The 23,033-nt window shown below is 42.1% G+C and overlaps 1 protein-coding gene across 1 annotated transcript in view; it reads left to right on the plus strand.

Moving 5' to 3' along the window:
• Nucleotides 1–867: 867 nt before the first annotated feature.
• LONRF1 (LON peptidase N-terminal domain and ring finger 1) overlaps nucleotides 868–23,033 on the plus strand; it is a 31,358-nt gene continuing 9,192 nt past the window's right edge. The window contains exons 1-8 of the mRNA XM_079778923.1: nucleotides 868–1,643; nucleotides 10,197–10,315; nucleotides 11,733–11,855; nucleotides 14,374–14,523; nucleotides 17,415–17,655; nucleotides 17,754–17,850; nucleotides 19,094–19,208; nucleotides 22,872–22,993. Of these exons, the coding sequence (XP_079635049.1) occupies nucleotides 929–1,643; nucleotides 10,197–10,315; nucleotides 11,733–11,855; nucleotides 14,374–14,523; nucleotides 17,415–17,655; nucleotides 17,754–17,850; nucleotides 19,094–19,208; nucleotides 22,872–22,993 (1,682 nt within the window). The 5' untranslated portion in view covers nucleotides 868–928. The remainder of the gene's footprint in view (nucleotides 1,644–10,196; nucleotides 10,316–11,732; nucleotides 11,856–14,373; nucleotides 14,524–17,414; nucleotides 17,656–17,753; nucleotides 17,851–19,093; nucleotides 19,209–22,871; nucleotides 22,994–23,033) is intronic.

Below are 23,033 nucleotides of genomic sequence, written 5' to 3' on the forward strand. Positions count from 1 at the left end.
CTGGAGTTCTCTTTAAAAACCCCAAATATAGCCTTTAGCCAGCTCGGAGCAGTGAATGAGAAGCGGGGAGCACAGCTGATACCTCGGGAATCTGCGGGCTTCCTCCCTGGCAGTGGGGGTTCATTTTCAATGGGCAAGGCAGCCATAACTGGCACCAGGGAGTCACCCCAGGAACACGGCTGGGTTGCCTTATTTCCAAGGTTGACTCTAGACTTCAGGAGTCACAAAGTCATCAGACTGCCTTTGTGCATTCCTAGGCCCTCTGCCTCTACATGCCCGTCTGTAACTTGGGCATAAAGTAGTGACAATGCCGCCTGGCACCCGACAACAGGGACACTAATAACAGGGAGGCCCCACGGGCCAAAGAGGGAACAGGTCCTTACTCGGGTGGGCGGGTACGTCAGGGGCGGGACGGCGATTTGGGGCGCCGTCCCTCCCACCAGGCCGACCGCCCGGCAGGCAGACGAGCGCTCGGGAAGCCCAAGCAGGAATGAGGAGCTGGGCCTGGGCGGGCGGGGGGCGCCCGGCGGGGAGGCGAGGGGGATGGAGAGCTGGGCTCCTGGGAGCTTTTGTTCAGTTACAAGCCAGGCCCCGCTTTCGGGAAAAGCCAATTAGAGCCCGGCTGGGGCATCATCTGACCTCGCGCGCTCCGCCAGGAGGGGCTCCGAGAGGGGCGGGGCCAGCCGGTCGGCCCCCGGGGACCCGGCCCCGGGGCGGTGCGGGGGAGTCCCGGGCGCACTGGCAGCGCCGGCCCCGCCCGCGCCCGCAGGCCCCGCCCCTGGGGCTTCCCGGGCGCGCGCCGCCCGCCGGGTCCGCGCGCCACGCCCCCCTGCTCGCCGGCCGCGTGCGGAGCCGCGCGCCCCGCAGGCTCCGGGACGGTGGCGGCAGTTGGCGGCGGCGGCGGCGGCGGCGCAGCCCTCCGCGGGCCATGTCTTTCCCGGCCGTGGCGAGGAGCTCCTCGAGAGGGAACCGGGAGATGGCGCCCCGGCCGCGGAGCCGGGGCCGGTTCTGGGAAGTGGGCGGCGGCAGCGGGGACCGACTGGAGCGCGCGGCCGCCGAGTCGGAGCGCTGGGAGCTGCTGCTCCGCCGGGGCGAGCTGCTGGCCCTGGGCGGCCACCTGAAGGGAGCGCTGGAGGCGTACGCGGCGGCGCTGCGGCGCGGGGCCCCGGTCCGGCCCGAGTGCCTGGGCACCCTGGTGGACTGCCTGGTGCTCAACTACCGGCTCCGCCACGGGCTGGGCTGGAGCGCCGCGCGGGCGGCGGACGCGGGCGCGGGCGGGCTGCTGAGCTGCCTGGGCTGCCGGGGCTTCCTGAGCGAGCCGGTGACCGTGCCCTGCGGCCACAGTTACTGCCGCCGCTGCCTGCGGAGGGAGCTCCGCGCCCGCTGCCGCCTCTGCCGGGACCGGCTGCCGCCCGCCGCCGCCGCCGCCGCGGATGCTGAGGGCACCACCCCGCGGCCGCCGCCTCTGGCCGCCGCCATCGCCGCCTCGGGCTTCCGAACCAGCGTCGTCCTCAACCACCTGGCGGAGAAGTGGTTCCCGAGCCAGCAGGAGCGAGCGCGGGCGGCCGGCCGGCTCGGGGAGCTGCTGCACCAGGGGCGCCACCGGGAGGCCCTGGCGGCCGCCGGCGAGGCGCTGCGAGCAGGTGACCGCGCGGGGCGATGCACGGGCCCGGCCGACCCCACCCTCCTTCCCCGACGGGCTGGCTCCCCGGAGCTCGTCTGCGCCCCCCCGGGGAGGCGCCTCTGCTTCCGCGAGGCCTCCCGACTCCCGGGTGGCGGGTCTCGGGGTCCCCGAGGGTGTGGGAGGGGGCGGCGCCCGGAGGTGCTTCGGTCACAATGGGGATCGCCCTCGGAGGCGACTGTGACGCGGCGTGGGGAGGGGCGCACGGGCGCGGGGTTCCCTTGGCCGCGCGGCCCGGCGTCTGGGCGTGCGCGTCCCTGGAGAAGCGGGGGCCGGGGCCGGGGCCGGGCCCGGGCCGCGGGGATGCGGGGGAGTGGGGCGGCCGGGCGGCCCTTCTCTTCCTGCCGCCGCGCTCTTTCCGGGAGTTGGCCGCTCGGCCCCGCGGGACCCGTCGCGGGGAGACGGCGGCCGCAGCGGGGAGACGATCCCCGGCGGAGGCCGGACGGGCAGGGTTTACCTGGGTCTCCCACAAAAGTCACCGGGGCAATGGGAAGCCGCGGGAGGGCAGAATTGCATAAGCTGGGGGGTGGCGTTGTGTAACGGGTGACGTCCGGTGGGCGTGGCGGAGCCGGGCGCCCGCACCGGCTTCGGGGGTCCGCGGGCTCCGCGCGCGTGTCGGAGCGCCCAGGGGTGTTCAGGTGGGACCCGACCATGCCTGCAGGGTTGGTTGCGGTGGAGGGTTTCGGCCTGCCCTGTTTCAGATCACACTTACTTCTTCAACACTTGGGAATACACCTAGTCCAGGGCCGAGGGAAGGAGGCAGTTTCCTAGAGTTCTTTGTCAGGCTCCGCTTGGCTGTTCTGCTCCCCATCAGCTGTGGGGAATGGCGTGTCGGGCTTTTGTCTGTTTCTTCTCCAAGAAGTGGCTCAGGCCTCCCAACCCAGGTTAGCACTTTTCTTAAGGTGATTGTAGGCTGTGGAGGGGGACCTTGCCTGACTTACCCATGCGCAATGTAGAGTTGTTCTGTAAATCGGTGGTTCTCTACCAGGGAGATTTTACACGCCCCCCCCCCCCCCCCCCTCCACCCCGGACATTATCCGGAGACAGTTTTAGTTGCCACCCCTTATGGGATCAGTGTTGATACATCTAGCTAGGGATGCTGCTAAACATCCTACCGTGCACAGGACAGCCTCCCACACAGTAATCAGGCCCCAAATGTCAAGCGTGTCATTGTTAAACCTTGTATCAAATAAGCCTATTTCAAGCTTAGCATCTGTATTTGCATGAAATAATACGTGGGGGGATAATCCCTAAGAAAATAGACGTCTAAAATAGAAACTGATGTTAGGTAATAGGTAAATTTATAAACTACCATTGAAAGTATTTTGTTATCAGGTTCTTTTACCCAAGTGCTTTGTCATTTTGAACTAGTAACAATATATAAAGTTATTTCATACCTTTGGAGTTCAAAGCACAAACCTGGTACATTTTCATATACTTTCACTTTTTTAAATTTTTTATGGGGAGTAAGCAGTTATAAATAGAACAGAACGGCAGATCCAAAGCAAAAGAACTGTTTGGTATTCAAAATTCTGATGCAGACAACTCTACCTCTCCGGATGATTAGAGTCTGAGAGGGGCAGTACAGACCAGCTAGGCCACCATCCTGATTTTAAAAACAAGCAGAAGCTGGGGCAGTGAAATGACTTGTCCACAGTCCACAAACAGCTCCCTGGTTGTAGAGGCAACAACACTGTATCCTCCAGTTCTAAATGTGGGACCAGGGTTCATCTTAGATTATAGCTCATCTAATGAAAATGTTTAATATAAAGTTCTAAGGAGTTTTTGTCACTAGCGTAACATAATGGGTGAAAGTTATTGTCAGTTCTATTCAGTATTATGGTTTCGTGATTTGACTTCTTATATGAGGTGTTTCATAAGAATTTAGGCCCTAATCCATGGAAGAACAGTGAGACCTTTACTAATTAAGGTCTAGCTTAATGTTCTGTGACCAGTAATCTTTTAATTAAGGGCAGTAATCTTTTAATTAACCTTGAATTGAGGGCATTTTTTAAAAGTTTATTTATTGATTTTAGAGAAAGAGAAAGGGAGAAAGAGAGAAACATCAATTTGTTGTTCCACTTATTTATGCATTCATTGGTTGATTCTTGTATGTGTCTTGACTGGAGATTTGAACCTGCAACTTGGTGTATAGGGATGATGCTCTAATCAACTAAGCTACCCAGCTATGGCCTAAGGTAATTTTTTCTTTAACCGAAATAGACTCTGAAAGATCTTCTCTTTCTTTTTTTTCCAATTTACGTAGATTGCACATGGGAATTTTGCCTATTCACCTATTTAATCCTACTTTTTTGTGACTAGAACCCACGTTTCCTGACTTTCACTTTATTAGCCTATTTTTCCCTCATTTTTAGGTCTTTCAAAAATCATCAATTCCTTGAAAATATGTCTGAATGAAACGAAGGAGAATAACCTTTCCTTTGAATTTTTAGTGGTAAAATATGTGTTTAACTGTTTATGCACATAAGTGAAAATATTTAGCAGAGTTATAAATCTGTACAGTTAGGCTGTAACTTTTCTGAAAGTTGGCTAGTTAGCTTATGCATTTGGATTGTATTTATATAATTGTACTGTAGTTACTAATGATGCGGTCATTGTTGACAGTGAAAAAAACCCACTATAATTTCTTAATGTAATTCTTATAATGAAACAAGTAAATACTATTAAATAGAAAAAAATAATCTAGTCTACAGTTAGCCCACACATTGAAATTTATCTGTCAACAAGAAAGGAAAGCTTGAAAACCTTTGCCAAAATCAGAAGTTTCCCATTGAGATTACATAAGTTTCTGTTGAATTGAAATATATTTAGATAACACTTAATCCATTGATCTTTTGATATTAACTCTCAGATGTTTCATAACGTCTGTCTTTTCAGTATTCAAGGCTATTATATAAAAAGTCTTGTCTGCATTGAATCTTTATACTTGAATCTATTGAAATGATGCCATTTTGCTATGCTTGTCTTCCTTTTAATTTTAATGAATTTTTACAGACTTGCCTCCTCCCTTTGTATGCCCCTCTCCCCTCAAAAGAAGGGAACAGAAGAGTATAATTTACAGTTTGAATTGTTTAAATAATAATAATAGTAAAGGGCAGAACACTTTATTTTAAAATACTTGGAGAAGGACATTTTTGTCTTTAATATGGTTTCTGTTTATATAGTCCTTGACTACTAAAGTGTTTTTAGATTCTTTACAGTATCTGATCTTCACAAAGAATCTTACAGAGTACTATTGTCCTCAGAAGGAAATGATGGCACCTCAAGCTAGAGATTCAGTGTGGGCTGGTGGTTAAAGCTGTGGATGCTGGGAGCTGACTGCCTTGTTGTGAATTCTAGGCAGCCCTCCACTTACTCGCTGATCTTGGGCCTGTGGTCTAACCACCCTGTTTTGATTCCCTTCTCTGAAAAGTGAGAATAGTATCTACCTCATAGATAGAAACCAACAACCACCTAGGTCTGTTGTGAGAATTGAGTCAAAACATTATCTGAATGCATTTAAAGAAAATGTAAAGGGTTTTAATATCTTAATCAAGGAGGTTAATGTGAAGAGATTTGAGTTTTTGTTCTTTTGTGTGTGTTTTTGTTAATCTTCATCCAAGGGTATTTTTTCTTTCTTTCTCCAATGCTTTTCTGAGAGAGTGGAAGGGAGGAGGAAGGTTGGAGGGGAGGGGAAAGAGAGAGAGAAACCTTGATGTGAGAGAGCACATCAATTGGTTGCCTCCTACACCAATCTCAGGCCTGGCCCTGAGATTGAACCTGCAACCCAGGTACGTGCCCTTGACCGGGAATCAAACCCGAGACCCTTCAGTGGTTGGGCTGATGCTCTAACCACTGAGAACACCGGCCAGCGCAAGATTTGAATTTAATTAATAAACTTACGCATGTTATAACTTTGCAAAGGTCTTGAAACATTGTATCAAGAGCTAATCTCATTTTTTTCTATCAACTTTTGAAATATTTTGTAATACTAACCATCACTATTATTTATTGAGCACTTGTGTGCTAGACAGTGTCTTAACTGTTTGTTTTTTTAATCCTCACCTGAGGCTATTTTTCCATTGATTTTTAGAGAGAGTTGAAAGAGAGAGGGAAAGACAGAGAAATATTGATGTGAGAGAAACACATTGATTGGTTGCCTCCTGCAGGAGCCTGACCAGGGCCTGGGCTCGGGAGGAGCCTGCAACCGAGGTATGTGCCCTTGACCGGGATTGAACCCGGAACTCTTTGGTCTGAAGGCCAACACCCTATCCACTGAGCCAAACCGGCTAGCCTAGGGTGACAGTGTCTTAACTGTTTACATGCATTATCTTGTTTAGTCCTCACACCAGTCTTAAGTTGGAGGTATCACCAGCAATCTATAGGTGAGGAGACTGAGGTTCCGAGAGTTAGGTAAACTTCTAGAAGGGATCTGACAGGCTTCCAGAATGGATCTGAACACAGATCTTCTGAATCCAGTGGTGATAATCTTAATATGCCAAACTGCTATTCTTGGACTTTATTAATCAGTCACTAATAACTTGTCAATTGATGTCTTTTAGTTTAACTGTGATAACCAAGTACTCCATATTGAACTTGATAAAGTAAAAGAAGCAAAGAAGTTTGATATTTTGGTTTGCCATTAAACTTTGTGAAATAGCTCAATATATAAGACAAAGAAAAAAAAGACACTCAGAAGAATGAGAAAAAGGATATGAACGGGGAATTTTTACACTTACACATGCAGTCTAAATAGCCAATACATATGTAGTTTTAAAGGTCAAACTCACTGAAGAAATGCATGTTAAAATAATGCTGTTTTTAATTTGTATTTTTCTAGGAAACAAAAAACACAGTTTGTGGAAGTGTAACCTAAGTAACGTTTTTATACTATAAAAGGAGGGCCAGAATATATTGGAAATTCTGTATATCTACATAACTTTCTACATAGTCATTCAGCTTTATAAAAGTAACTAAGGAAATAAGTGGATATATAAAAAGTCATGTAGATAGATGTCTATGCTACTACTTTTTATATTAGCAAAAATTGGAAGTAAAAAATTGAAGAGCAGGGAATTTTCTAGATTATGTATATAGTAGACTACTTTGCAACCATTAAAAATCATGTTGACTTAATTACATTGACAAAAAAGCAGGCTTTAAACAGTATATGTGGTATATTTTATAAAACTACATAAAAATGTAATCTATACACACAGAAAAAGTACAGGTTCTATGCCAATACTGGTTATTTCTTTGTGGTGGGAAAAATATTTTTAATTCTTAATTTCTATATTTTTCAAACTTTATAAGTAAACAATAACATAATTTGAAAAAAAAAAGTTTGTTTTTTGAAAATGAGCTAAGGAAACGACATATTAGTAATCACATATATTCCTACGATTGGAAAAAGATAGGGAATCATGACCGGAGAACTCTGTCCTCAGCCCAGGAACGCCTTGAACAGCCTAAAGAGTAGTTTCCTCAGGTGTATAGCAGAATTTCATTTCAATTTTTTTATTTGCCTAACGACTCAGAGTTACTGGGTCTAGGAGAAGAGAAAATGAGAGCATGAATTGTGGGCCCATTTTAATGAACTTCTATTTTTGTAAATATTTAGGAAAGCCAGAACTTGAGGATACAAAGTCAGGAAATGATGGAGAAAGCACAAAAATAGATTTTAAAATTAATGCTATGCACATACAGTGAAGGAACACAATCATAATAGAACACTTGCTGGTGCTATAGTGTGCCCTGGTCTAAGTATTTAGTATCCTACCTAATAAAATAGTAATATGCAAATTAACCGCACCTTCGCTACGCCCAAGCCATGCCCACCAGCCAAAGCCACACCCACCAGCCAATCAGGGCGAGTATGCAAATTACCCAACAAAGATGGCGGTTAATTTGCATACGCTGAGGGAGGGAGGAGTGAAGACTGAAGACAACTTGGAAGAGGGAGGAAAAGCTGAAAGCAAGGTGGCTGCCAGAGGGAAAGCCCGGGCGGGGTGGAGCGGGGCAGGGCGGGGCAGGGCAGAGCGGAGCGGGTGGCAGTGGAGCGCGGATGCAGGCGCGGAGGCCGCAACGGTGGCCACAGCGGCCGCTTGCAGGATTCTTCCTGCAAATGGGCTACTAGTGTATTATGTGCTTTGGCTGGTCAAGGGCCTCAATAAGTGCATTTGGCTCTTTTTTTAGAATTAAGAAGAGTTGATCCTGATCTCAAAAAGTATTGAATTTGAACTCAGCTGATATTTTTTCCCCTAATAGATTCACCCAATATAATCATCTACTAATACTTGAAGTTCTCAATACAGACATTACCTATGAAGAATTGGGGAGCAAGAGCTTTAATATCTGGCCCTCTTGTCATCTCTTAGTCTCATAGTCTGAGTGTTTTGTGTTGAGGGAAGAGGGGACAGTCTTTCTTTTGCTTTGGTCAGTGGAGCAATTTGATAGGTTGACTGGGTTTTCTCAAAGACAGATCTTCTCAGTCACTTCCTCCAGTGCTGTCCTGGTGACAACTGAGCAGTGAAGGCATTGACGAAAGGGTGTGATAATCACTACTTCTGAATATGCATTAAGTATGAGGCGATGGGGGACTCGCTGTACAAGAAAAAAAACTGGGACATTTTTAAAAATCCCAGTAAGGCATCCGGGAGTGGAACGGGCTGCTTGTTGCCACAGTGAAGTCCCTCTGGTGCTGGAGCGGAGGCGGGCCCGGAGGATGCCGTTGGAAGCACCTCGCTGTGGGCTGTGGGCGGAGAATTGCACGTCCTGGCCCAGTCTTTCTCTCCAGCTCAGGGTGTGATGTATTTACTACTCACTCCTGCACTCTTTTGGCGCCCGCTGCTCTCCACGTTCTGAGCTCCAGCTGTGCTTGTCAAATCAGGATTACATGACGCTGTTTCACAATAAAGTCAATTTTTTCTAATTTGATAATAAGCTCCTCAAAGACAGGGATAAAGTACAATCTTTTGAACACTTACAGGGGCTAGCTTTGTGCTAGAACGTTTCATTCTTGATTGATTAATCACAGTGAGCTATCATTTGTGTGCTTTTGTTCAGAGAGTGATTTCCAGTTACATTGCTGTAAGAAACAAAAGACAGGATGCCCTAGATGTCTTTTATTTAGGAAGTAAGACATATTTTCATGAAATATAAATTGTGTTCTTTAAGGTTTTTCATTGGCATATATTTGAGGGAACAGTATCATTCCACTTCTCGAGCACCAGCAATTAAAAAGGCCTAATTGTTCAGTCGAGAGTTATCTGTAATAAATGAGTAAACCATGGAGCTATGAGGAGTTTTCTGATAGTTTATTTAAGAAATATGTTTTGCCCTAGCTGGTTTGGCTCAGTGAATAGAGCGTCGGCCTGCAGACTGAAGGGTCTCGGGTTCGATTCTGGTCAAGGACACATGCCTGGGTTTCAGGCTCCATCCCCAGTAAGGGGCATGTAGGAGGCAGCCGATCAGTGATTCTCTCTCATCATTGATATTTCTCTCTCTCCCTCTCCCTTCCTTTCTTAAGTCAATAAAAATATATTTTAAAAAATGTTTTTATTGACTTCAGAGAGGAAGGGAAAGTGAGAGAGAAATTTCAATGATGAGAGAACCATTGATCGGCTGCCTCCTGCATGTCCCTCACTGGGGATCGAGCCCGCAACCCTGGCATGTGCCCTGACCAAGATCGAACCCCTTCCTGGCTCAGGATGACGCTCAACCACTGAGCCACCCCGGCTGGGCTAGACTTCTGTCATCATCTGTATATGTGTAGTCATTGATTATTGTATTGGGTGAACCAGCTAAGTGTCTGAAATTCTGATTGCCATTGGATACTAATTTGGTTTCTCCTGTAGAGACATAAAGGACAGTGAAATAAAAAAAAAACAACGAAGTTTTTCCCCTCAGGAATATTTGAAATTAAAGCTATTTTGGGATGACTCAATACCATTTTTGCTAATGGCAGGGATTAAAATTTTGATCTCTTAATCATCACCCATTTTCTCCCAAATCGGGACTGTTATATACCTCATGAGAGAGAGCCTTGGTCACTCTTTGTTACTATGGAAATTCTATGTGCAGTAGTGACACATACAGTTGTTTATAAATAAGGATTCAGAAACTAGGGTATAAAATAATTACAATTTACCATAAAAAGGCAAATCTTCTAAACATCCAAGATGTCTTTTAAATCTGTATAGAATGCCCTATTTAAAAAAAAAACACACATTTCTTTTCTTAGAGGTGATTATTCATATTATAAAAACATTTCCAGTGTTCTTAAGAACCATAATTTCCTCCACTAAAATAGTCTACTCATAGTGATTTCATAGAACTTCTAGATAAAATTCAACATGTAAATAGGTTGCACCTGTACTGTGCTGGGTTCACCACCTTTGTTTGGTGGTTATCGACTGGAGTCACTAGAGCAGTTATTAAATCTAGTATGATGTAGTTTGTGGATTGTACAATAATCTTTTAAAAGCAATGAACTTTTATAAAATATTTATTTCAGAGCCCGGCAACTTGACTTTAAAAATTTACCGCGCTGAATCCTATGCTGGTCTCGGAGAGTTCAAAGCAGCCATAGAGGATCTGAATGCAGTGCTCTTTCAGCTGCCAAGTTGGCCCGAGGTAAAGTGACTGTTTTACATTTTGCATACATTTTAAAATCTCAACTGTAAGGAACATGCATTCAGTTAATGGTTATATGTTTTAGCAGGATGGTGTTGTTGACTCTTAAGTAAAAATATGGAAAGTTCTCAAAATCTAAGGTCAATACTTTGGATAACAATCATCTGATAGTTTTGTAACTTGTAAGAAATCTGTTTCCTAGCTAAAGAACAACTGAATTCAAGACACAGAAAAAAAGAGACTCTAGTATACAGAATTTCCTCAGAGATACAACTGGCCGTATTGTGAAGATGGATACAAACTGGCCATTGGTGCATGGGGTATTAATGGGAAGAGAAGAGGCCCTTGAGGCTGGGAATTGACTGGGGCCTGATGATGGGAACCAATGATTGGGGGCCAAGGAGCTGGCCTTGCCGTGTTTTGAAAAGACTTGGCGGCATGTATACAGTCAGTTTGCCAGTTGCCCTTTTTATCAAGTTGCCAAGGCACATCAGTCCCTCTCCCATATGTGTTCTTTCTTTTTTAAAAAATATATTTTATTGATTTTTTACAGAGCGGAAGGGAGAGGGAAAGAGAGTTAGGAATATCAGTGAGAGAGAAACATCGATCAGCTGCCTCCTGCACACCTCCTGCTGGGGATGTGCCCGCAACCAAGGCACATGCCCTTGACCGGAATCGAACCTGGGACCTTTCAGTCTATCCACTGAGCCAAACCGGTTAGGGCTCCCATATGTGTTCTTTAAGCTAGAAGTTACTCTTGTGACTTTTTCCTCCATTCAAAACTGTGCCTTAGAAGACAGTATAGTAAGGATGCTCCAAAAATTATAAATTAATAACAAAAATTAAGCAGAATCCCATGCTGGCATGATGGGTTAGTACCATGGACGGCAAACTGCGGCTCGCGAGCCACATGTGGCTCTTTGGTCCCTTGAGTGTGGCTCTTCCACAAAATACCACGGCCTGGGCGAGTCTATTTTGAAGAAGTGGCGTTAGAAGAAGTTTAAGTTTAAAAAATTTGGCTCTCAAGAGAAATTTCAATCGTTGTACTGTTGATATTTGGCTCTGTTGACTAATGAGTTTGCCGACCACTGGGTTAGTACAAGGCACGTATATATTAAAAATAAGAGGGAAAATGATCTGTATGGACAACTTTAAAACTGTTTAAAAAAGAAAGAACCCTTGGACTTAGCACTGGAGTGATACAATTAGAAATGTGATTTGAAGTCATTTTCTTGGCCTCAGTTCCTCTCTAAGTGCCTCTCCAGGGCAGTGTGACTGTACCTCTAAATGCTCTGAGCTCCTCAGACTCATTCAGAGTTCAAAATGAGCATTTCTGAGCACACCTTTACTTGATATTGACTTTTTTAAAACCATACAATTCTACAAATAAAAGTCTTGCTTATGTGCTTTATTGAAGGTCTACTTCAGGAAAGGAAAGGTACTCCATGATGCTGGCTTTTTAGGGGATGCCTTACAATTATTCCTGCAGTGCTTAGCCCTTGATGAAGACTTTGCACCTGCAAAGCTGGAAGTGGAAAAGGTAATTGGTTCACCAACTTGAATAGTTTAAGGCAGGGCTAAGACATAGTTCTTTTGAAAAACCCTAATTAGAAAACTGGTATAAGAACATGAGGAATCTGTAAGTCAAATTAGTAGCAATTGGACAGGTGGTTTTCAGGTTCATATACGTAGTGAATTGGATTCTTACTGAAATCAGAGTATTTCATTCACAGATATTTAAATGCATTATTTTTACTTAGTTAAATTTAGATGTTCCTTAATAGTCTGTTTAATCCGAGCCAGACAAGTTATCCTTAATTAAACATTGTTGTCATGATGTTTCTGCTCAGGAATTTTTATTGGCCTGCCTTTTGCCTTTCATTTCAGGTCTAAACTTCACTTACTCTCCACGGGTGCCAATAGTATTGCCCTAGTCAAATTGTTTCCCTGATTTTTCTCAGCAGTCCATATTCCACTTTGAAAGTTTGTTCTGTACTGTGTTAGGTGTTAATTAAAAGAAAGAGGGAAGGGGGTTCTCTGATCAAATGATTTTAGGAAACATTGGGTTAAACCAAGTTAAAGAGATTTCTTCAAAACTCAGAGGTTTCGCTATGCTAGCATGACAGTGGCATTCAGCTGTTGTCAGACTTATTCACAGAGCATTTGGAAAGACTAGAGTCATTGAAAATTTTGGGGGGAAATCAACCCTAATACAATTTCTCATGATTCTTTCCTCAATATCCTAAAAACATGCTACATTATTTAATTACTTTGCTGTGTTTCTTAGAGAATGGTTTTTTGTCAGAATCTTGGATGCATGGTAAACATAAAGATTCCTGGGCCCTACCACAGACCTTTGGAGTTAGAATCTCTGAACTGGGACATAGTTTAAGAAGCACCTTGGCAGAGTCTTATGTTTACTGTTGTGTGTTTTACGACAAATCTATATTTGTTAGCCTTTCTTCCTGGTGAGATTGCAGTAAGGGCTTATAATTTGTATTTTCCATGCTGTTAGATATCCTTATATATCTGTAAATATTTCTTTGTTGGTTAATAAGGTCAAGTGAATGCAAAATAACAGATGCTTTGAAATATTTGTTTTTTCCCCAATAAGCTTCTTGTAAAATCGTGGTATAATTTACATCAATGAGTTTTGAGAAATTATAAACTCATGTAACAGCACCCCATTCAAAATATAGATATCTTCATCACCCTAGAAAATTACCTTGTCTCCTTTCCAGTAGATTCCCAGAGGCAAATACTGTTCAGATTTCTATCACCATGAGAGTAGTTTTGCCTGTTCTAGAACTTCATATACATGGAATCATAGAGTACTCTTTTGTGTCTGACTTTTTCCCCCCCAACATAGTATTTTTGAAATACATCCAGTAATTTAACAGTTTTTATTGTTCACGAGGTATTCCATTGTATGAACAATGGAATGGTGTTCACAGTTAATAGTGGATTATTTCCAGTCGCTGCTATGAACATTCTTATACCAGTCATTTTGTGGACATATATTTTACATCTCATTGGTAACCAACTAGGAGTGGAGTGGCTGGTTCTAGGGTAGTTGTGTGTTTACTACATGTTTTTAAATCAAAGGAAATGTGAAATATACAGGTTTGTAAATGTTTATTAAATGGGGTATTGCTTGAGCACCTACCAGATATGCACACTTTTATTTACATTGTATATATTTCCTCTTATTTACATTGTAATGATCATGAAAAATTCTGATTTTTGTGTATTTGAGAGCTAGTACAGCTAAAAAAAAAATCAAACCTCTAAATTTAGACTTTAAAAAATGCTCTACTGAACATATAAATACAGCTTATTTGACACAAAAAAATTTGAATCCCTCTCATTTCCTTGAACCTGGTTCTTCTCCTGTCTTCACCTACTCTGTTTCTTTGAGAGTTTTACATCTACTCCTGATAGAAGTGCCCAGATATTTTGATGCTGCAGCTGTAACTCCCAGCTGTTATGGGGCAGCTGCTGTTTAGTGCTCCCAACCGAAAGCTGGCATGGTGACTGCCCAAGCAGGTTAGTTGTTCAGCAAGAAGCAAAATTCAGTGTAAATACTGGAGTTTTAGAGTTGCGTAGTTACAGGTCCAAGTTCTTTAGTTCACATAAACACTCCAAGCCCAGCCTTAAAATATACATCAGGGGTAAACTGTGAACTTTTTGATCTTTGCTGATCTTCAGAGGTAAATATTTTCTACGTAAGAGCTCCTCTTTGTACAGTTCTTACATTAAAAAATCAGCCTTCATCTTGGGTCCCTCCTCAGGTATCCAGTTGAACCACACCCATGTCTTCCTTTTGAGCCATTTCTTTGAGATGATTCTTTCCCCATTGAGGCACACTTTGGTTTTGCAAGACTTTTAAAAATATTTGGCAGTTCTGCTTATTACTTAATCTGTCCTTCTCCTGCTCACTAAAAAATAATGTCTGCTACAAATTTTCTCAAAATTCTTAAATATTAGGTAACTTTATATTAAATTACCCTTAACTGAATATTTTATATTGTTATTACTTTTTAATATTTCTCTTACAGATTTTATTTGATTTATTATCACCTGAAAACTTAAAAGAAGGCCTGAAGGATTCTTCCTGGAGTTCATCGCCATGTACTAAGAACAAACCTTTTGGTTTTCCGTCAGTAATGGAAGAGTTTCACTCTGCCAGTGAGCTTAGCCCAGTGCAGGTAGAGTGAGAAAAGATCACCATGGGTTTAGTGTATCTGCCTCTTTACAATTTAAGATCTGCACTTCCCTCCTTTCAGTACTAGAATCTGTTTAGGTACTTTTAAGCTATTTAATGTTGTCTTAGTAGGATTTTTGTCTATAAATATTTATTTCACACTAAAAACTTTTATGTGAAAAGACTTGTTCATTAATCACAATTTTAGGTCACCTGAATGTTAGAAAAATTTTTTAAATTTTATATTTATTTATTTATTGTCTAAAGTTTTACATATGTCTCCTTTTTCCCGCTTGAGCCCCCCTTCCCCCAGCCATTCCCACCCCGGGCAAGCCCCCACCGCCCCAGTGTCTGTGTCCATTGGTTGTGCTAATATGCATGCATACAAGTCCTTTGGTTGCTCTCTAACCCACCCACCCTCTCCTGCCATTTGTCTCTGGATCTATTCTTGTTCATCAAATTATGTTAATCATTATATCCCATATATGAGTGAGATCCTGTGATATTTATCTTTCTCCGACTGGCTTATTTCGCTTAGCATAATGCTCTCCAGTGCCATCCATGCTGTTGCAAATGGTAAAAGTTCCTTCTTTTTTACAGCAGCGTAGTATTCCATTGTGTAGATGTACCAGTTTTTTAATCCACTCATCTGCTGATGGGCACTTAGATTGTTTCCAAATCTTAGCTATTGTAAATTGTGGCCGGGCGCGGTGGTGCGCGCCTGTAGTCCCAGCTACTCGGGAGGCTGAGGCTGGAGGATCGCTTGAGCCCAGGAGTTCTGGGCTGTAGTGCGCTATGCCGATCGGGTGTCCGCACTAAGTTCGGCATCAATATGGTGACCTCCCGGGAGCGGGGGGCCAACAGGTTGCCTAAGGAGGGGTGAACCGGCCCAGGTCGGAGACGGAGCAGGTCAAAGCTCCCGTGCTGATCAGTAAATTGTGCTGCTATGAACATAGGGGTGCGTATATCCTTTCTGATTGGTGTTTCTAGTTTCTTAGGATATATTCCTAGAAGTGGGATTAGTGGGTCAAATGGGAGTTCCATTTTTAACTTTTTGAGGAAACTCCATACTGTCTTTCTCAGTGTCTGCACCAGTCTGCGTTCCCACCAGCAGTGCACGAGGGTTCCTTTTCGCCACATCCTCGTCAGCACTTGTCATTTGTTGATGATAGCCATACTGACAGGTGTGAGATGGTACCGAATTGTTGTTTTGCATCTCTTGGATGATTAGTGACTTTGAGCATGTTTTCATATGTCTCTTGGCCTTCTGTATGTCCTCTTTCGAAAAATCTATTTAGGTCCTTTGCCCGTTTTTTATTGGATCGTTTATCTTTCTTTTGTTAAGTTGTATGAGTTCTCTGTAAAATTTGGAGATTAAACCCTTATCTGAAATATCATTGGCAAATATGTTCCCCCATGCACTGTGCTTTCTTGTTGTTTTGTTGATGGCTTCTTTTGCTGTGCAGAAGCTTTTTATTTTGATGTAGTCCCATTTGTTTATTTTCTCCTTAGTCTCCATTGCCCTAGGAGCTGTGTAATTAAAGATATTGCTACAGTCCTAACTGGTTTGGCTCAGTGGATAGAGCATCGGCCTGCGGACTCGAGGGTCCCAGGTTCGATTCTGGTCAAGGGCATGTACCTTGGTTGCGGGCACATACCCAGTAGGGACTGTGCAAGAGGCAGCTGATGGATGTTTCTCTCTCATCGATGTTTCTAACTCTCTATCCCTCTCCTTTCCTCTCTGTAAAAAATCAATAAAATATATTAAAAAAAAAAAAAGATATTGCTACAACATATGTCTGCTATTTTGCTGCCTATGGAGTCTTGTAGGATTTTTATGGTTTCCCATCTTACATTTAAGTCCTTTAGCCATTTTGAGTTTGTTTTTGTGTATAGTGTAAGTTGGTGATCTAGTTTCATTTTTTTCATGTATCTGACCAAATTTCCCAGCACCATTTATTAAAGACAGTCTTGACTCCATTGTATGCTCTTGCCTCCTTTGTCAAATATTAATTGAGCATAATGGCTTGGTTCCATTTCTGGGTTCTCTGTTCTGTTCCATTGGTCTATATGACTGTTCTTGTGCCTGTACCAGGCAGTTTTGAGAACTGTGGCTTGGTAATATAGCTTGATTTCTGGTATTGTGATCCCTCCAACTTTGTTCTTCTTTCTCAGGATTGCTGTGGCTATTCCGGGTCTTTTTATTCCAGATGAATTTTTGTAGAGTTTGTTCTAGATCTTTGAAGTGTGCCGTTGGTATTTTAATGGGGATTGCATTGAATCTGTAGATTGCTTTGGGTAGTATGGACATTTTAATGATGTTGATTCTACCATGTTAGAAATGTTTTAGTCTCTTGGAAAATGGGGAACATTGTATTTATTTTAGTTTCCTCAGAGTAGGAACAATTATATTAGTATAACTGCTTAAGCCTCATTATAATATAGGTTAACTGGATGTCTAGGGTTATATAAGTGCTGGCAAAAATAATTTACTTGCCAGCGTTTTAGAATTAAAAGTTGGTGCTGTTGGCCTGGCCAGGGTGTGTGGCTCAGTGGTGGAACATTGACCCATGAACAAGGCAGGAGTCATGGTTCGATTCCCAGTCAGGGTACATGCCCAGGTCATGGGCTCGATTCCCAGTAGGGGGTATGCAGGAGACAGCTGATCAATGATTTTTCTCTCATCATTGATGTTTCCATCTCTCTCTCTCCCTCTTCCTTCCTCTCTGAAATCAATAAAGAAAAACATACAGTATTTTAAAAAGTTGGTGCTGTTAAATGAACAGTTAAAATGGACATTATAAATTATTGAAATTTCATTTTGGTTTGATTCTTGGTGAGAGCAGTAAAGGATAGCGAAGAAATACAGATAGTCTTGTTACTGTATTTTTGTAGAATGAAGAAATACCTGAGGCCTCAGCAGAACCTGTCAAAGGAAGCTTAAACCGTGCTCGGTCAGCACAGGCTATAAATTCCACAGAAATGCCAGCCAGAGAGGATTGCTTAAAACGAGTGTCCTCAGAACCTTTGCTCTCTGTTCAAGAAAAAGGTGCTCTCCTGAAAAGAAAGCTGTCTCTCTCAGAACAGGACGTGATTGTCAATGAAGATGGAAGAAATAAGCTTAAAAAGCAAGGAGGTAAACATTTCACTGCACTCATATAAAACATTTGTTTATTTAGAATAACCTTTAAACTTTCCCACCAAAATAACCCTGTCGTTTCTTTGTTTAAATAGAAACGCCCAATGAGGTCTGTACCTTTTCATTAACTTATGGCGACATCCCAGAGGAATTAATAGACGTCTCAGATTTTGAGTGTTCTCTCTGCATGAGGTATGAAAGATTTTTTTACAAGATGAATATTTTATATTAATGTAAATAAAATACAGGGTAGATAAAGATAACCTACTCTGTAATAATAGATAATGTAAGTGAACTAAATGTGCTAATTTTACTCCTAGCTTGACCTTTCATACTTTGGACAAATAACTTTAATATATGAACCTCTGGTTTCCTTATTTAGAAAGTGTTTGCATAGCCTTTCTCACAGTGTTATAAGAATCAAATGACTTAAATATAAAAAGTTCCTGGAAAATTGTGAAGTTCTATAAAGGCTGTACGTATTATTTTTAAAACTTAGAAATACCCATGATTTTATATTTGAGTAAGAGTTCTAATTCTGTACTGCGTGTGTCTGACTCGTTAAAGAACCATTGGATAAGGATTTTCATTATGTGGAGTGCTTAGAATTCTAAAAGACTGATGGTTTGGAAAGAACATTTTCCGCTTACATGAGTTGTGTGGCGTCAGAGGAACAGGGCCCGAAGAGTCAGGAGACCTGGAACTGGCCCCACAAGGCTGGTGGTAACTGGCTGTATTCCCAAGCAAGTCTCTAACTGGAGCCTAGGGTTCTTCCTTTATGAGGTGGGGGGATTAGTCCAGACAATTTCTGAAGTACCTATATATCTAATAATACTTCCAGGAAATTCAGATGTGTTTCAGGAAATCATACTGTTAGTAAAACTAGTTTTCCCATATTATCTGAGTATTGCCTGTGGTATTAAGCCTAATATTTCTTTAGTATTTAACTATAACATTTATTGGATTATTCCTTTTAATGAATTTTACAGAGTATGCCTTTTATAAGCTTATTAAGAAAACTAATTTCAAAGAGATAAGAAAATAAGAATCTATATGAAGGCTATTTAGTGGTTATGAATGATATATTTTACATTAAGTCTTGAAAATCTGGTGTGTATTTTACATTTATGATGCATCTTCGTTTGGACTGGCCACATTTCAAGTGCTCAGCGCCACGTGGGGCGAGTGGTTGTTGTAGTGTTAGTGCAGCTCTGGGAGGTTGGCAGGTTTTGATAGAGAATGTTTAAAAAGTTCTTCAGGAACGTTTTGTGTAATTGCCTGCCCCCTTCCTTTTCTTCTACCCATCAGACCCTCCTTCCTCCTTCTCTAAATAGGGATTAGTGTTATGGTTCTATTAATAGTTTGTCCATTTTTTTTAAATAAACAGTTTAATGTGAAAACTAATATGTACTTCATGCATTTTGGTTGATTTCAGGTTGTTTTTCGAGCCAGTAACAACCCCTTGTGGACACTCATTCTGTAAGAATTGTCTTGAGCGTTGTTTAGATCATACACCATATTGTCCCCTTTGCAAAGAAAGCTTAAAAGAGGTAAACATTTTATCTGTTTATTGGTCTCAAGTTTGGCAACATGGTTTTATTTCTGATCAGCCATAGAAATAGTGATTATGATGTTCAGAACGAATTACATTATATATGCTGAGTGACTGCAAAGGATGATGCCTCAGTACCACGTTAGTGTTGGAGAAAGTGAGGTTAGGGCGGGTAGGGAAAGCAGAGAGGTCCTGGAGACCAAGCCCCTGGTACTTAAATGTTTTTAGCAAAGAGGGTATATAATCAAGTACCAGGTCAGGAATTGGTTCAATATTAATGATGACGATATTGGGGAAACCCCCAAGAGTAGGCTGGATTTCTGGCCTATTTCAGTCCCATTAACATCTGGAACAGCTCTGTTCAGTAGACTTTGTGCATTGATGGAAATGCTCTATTTCTGTGCTATCCAACATGTCGCTACTAGCCACATGCGAATATTAAGCACTTGAAATGTAGTTAATGTGACTGAGGAATTGTATTATAGTTCATTTAAGTAGGCACACTGACTGGTGGCTGCCATGTTGGACAGGACAGCTCTGGAAAGGGGAAGGCTGGGAAGGAGGGGAGGCACAGCTTCCACAGCGCTTCTTGTAGAGTCGGGGTCAGCGCCAATAGCTGTGTGAGGAAAGCAGCAGATCCCAGGTCGGAGGACAACACCCTCTCCGTCGTGCATCGCAGCTGGAGGCCCTCTGAGTGAGGCCAAAGCCTTGGAATTCTGCGCTCCAGCTGCACAGGTAGCATTGGTCAGGGGAGAGCAGTCCTATCTCTGGTAGTTAACAGGGTTGTTTTAAAGAAAAAGTGTCTTCCAGATATGAATAAGAAATTGATAAAACCATTTTGCTATCAAACATACAGAGCTATTTCCTATATACAAATATATATATATGTGCATTATGTTTGATATGTGTCTTTTAGAACAAGCTGATATGTAAAAAACAAAACCACGTACAGAACGTTCACAAAGTCAAGAAACAATATAAACTTATTCCCAAAGAATTTGTTAATCGCATGTTCAACTAAATACTGTTTTCAGGTGAAGTATTCTAAATATGCTTTCCTGTGTTCCCAGAGTTTTTAGTATTCTCTAATATATTTTTATTTTATATTTTTACTGATTTTAGAGCGAGGAAAGGAGGGAGGGGAGGAGGGAGAGAGAGAGAGAGAAACATCAGTTGATTGCCTCCTGCATGTGCCCTGACCTGGGATTGAACCTGCAACCTAGATATATGCCTTGACTGGGAATCAAACCTGCCACCTCTCCGTGTATGGGACAATGCTCCTACCCACTGAGCCACATTGGCCAGGGCTCTAATATATTTAGTATGCTTTATTTTAGATTAATAATTAGGTATGTAGCTTTAAATTTAGAGATACCTCACCTTAAAAAAAGGTGTTTGAAAGAAAATACGCATATTTAAAAATATAACTAGCATATTATTTAAAAATAACTTTATCTTGTGTCCTGACTTTGAAAATACCTTGTATAATGTAATTTGCATAAGCTAAATATATATTTTAAAGAATTAAATTGATATGCTCTACAGTTGTACGTCTTTCCTACTTGTGATTTTATTTTGCTCATTTTTTCATTTGAATATATCTTATAGCAGTATAGTAATATATTGACTTGATATTTCCCTATTGTTGGATTTGTAAATTGTTTTTTCTCTTTTTTTATATACCATGTGTTATGTCTTTGACTCTTTCCTTAGGGTAAATTACTAGCTTAAACTAGTCTTTTATTTTTAAAAGACTCTTAACCTTTTGCACTCGGATGTCGAGATTAAAATTACTCTTTGAATGTATCAATAATTTGAAATATAAAAAAATCCAAATAAATAAGTTTGTATGAAAAGAAACTCCAGTTTTTTATTCTACTGCCGCGCTTTGTAAAATCTGGGGTATTTAAAAAATTAAATCCCGAGTAGAATAAAGGAATCGAGAAAAAAGCAAGCGAGTGCAAAGGGTTAAAACCAAGTGCCCAATTGCGTAGGTCCCTAGAAATGTACAAATTTAGATTCCTATCAGGAATGTAAGAGAAGCCATATTTCCCCAAATTTAATACCTGAGTATTAAGTTTTATAACATCTTTATTAGTTTAATAGAAAAATGGTAATAACATTGCCTTTATAATGTCTATAATTTGATTAATTTTATAATAAACTCATCAGTTATCTGTATCTACATTACCTGCTCAAGAGTACCACTCTTTAGTGGTTCTCAAAGTGTGTTCCCCTGACCAGCAGCATCCGATTACCTAGACCCCACTCGAGAGCCACTAAATCAGAAACTCGGGTGGGACACAGCAGCTGCATTTTAACAAGCCCTGATTCATGCTAAGATTTGAAAACCACTACTACCCATCTCCTACATTCTCATATTTCCTACTCTATTAAAAATATATATATTTCTTTTTTATTAAAAAATATATATTTTTATTAATGATTTCAGAGAGGAAGGGAAAGGGAGAGAGAGAAATATCAATGATGAGAGAGAATCATTGATAAGCTTCCTCCTGCACAACCCACACTAGGGATCGAGCCCACAATCGGGCATGTGCCCTGACCAGGAATCGAACCATGACTTCCTGGTTCATAGGTTGACATTCAAGCACGGAGCCATGCCAGCCGGGCACTACTCTTATTTTTCATTGGATAATGACAAAACCTTTATTTATGCTGGATCTACAGATTAAAGGATGACCTCTCTTTATCTTATGTTCTCGTGGTCTCCTAAGAGTTTTTCCTCACTACTTTTATTAAATAAATTTGTACTGGGCATTTACTTTGCACAAAGTTCTGTGCGTACACTCTGACCTGGTCCCTTCCCCTGTGCAGTGTTTAGTTCAGTTACAGAGATGTGTTGTATTCCTGTCCGTGTTACACAGTGCAGGGTGTGGTAACTGCCTTTTTCTTGGGAGACAGAACAATAATTAAGAAAGAGTTTATGAAAAAGGTAAAATTGGAGCCAGACCGTAAAAGATCGATGGGCTTTTCACAGGCAACAGTATAAGAGATTGCTTCTAGCAGTTGGAACAGTGACACCAAATGCATGAGGGGCGGTTGCTCAGAGGCTGAGGGAGTGGTAAAATGTCCCCTTTATACATACAGGGGTCATCTGGGGAAAGCAACCTCTTGACGAGGTCTGAGTATAGTAAGGTGATAGGAGAAGGAGAATCTGAAAGAAAAAAATTTGCTGTAAACTCTGCTACTGAAATAGGGAACAAAAAAGGGTGTATGTGTAGTTTTTGCTTTTTAAAAATAAGGCAAATGCGTCATTTTCTTTATTCCTTACCTTATTTTTGTTTTTCAGTTAAAATGCTAGTTTCAGGTACGCATGAGCTTCCAGATGCAGATTGGCCTTCTGTGTGGGAGATGCAGGCAGGGCTGACAGCTGCTAAAGGATTTGTGATCAGAGCAAGACACGGGCCTTACATAGGGTGTGGCTCAAGCTGCCACCATGCAGCTTTATGCTCTTGAGCGAATCCTCAGACAGGTGGCCTGTGTAGCATCATCCATTGTAAGGTTCCCCTCACTAATTGGGTTAATTCAGATTGACTGTATAAATATGTAAAAAGGCTTGACTGTATCAGCTAAATTGTTTTGCCTGTTTTATACTGTAGGAAAAAGAATTGGAATGTAAAATAATATTGTCTTTTAGTATCTAGCAGATAGGAGGTACTGTGTCACACAGCTGTTGGAAGAATTAATAGTGAAGTATCTGCCTGATGAGCTGTCTGAGAGAAAAAAAATATATGATGAAGAAACTGCTGAACTCTCACAGTAAGTTTCTTCTCATAAAAACACAATCAAATTACAAACT

This window comes from Cnephaeus nilssonii (assembly GCF_951640355.1).
Source record: "Cnephaeus nilssonii genome assembly, chromosome: 8".
NCBI classification, from domain to species: domain Eukaryota; kingdom Metazoa; phylum Chordata; class Mammalia; order Chiroptera; family Vespertilionidae; genus Cnephaeus; species Cnephaeus nilssonii.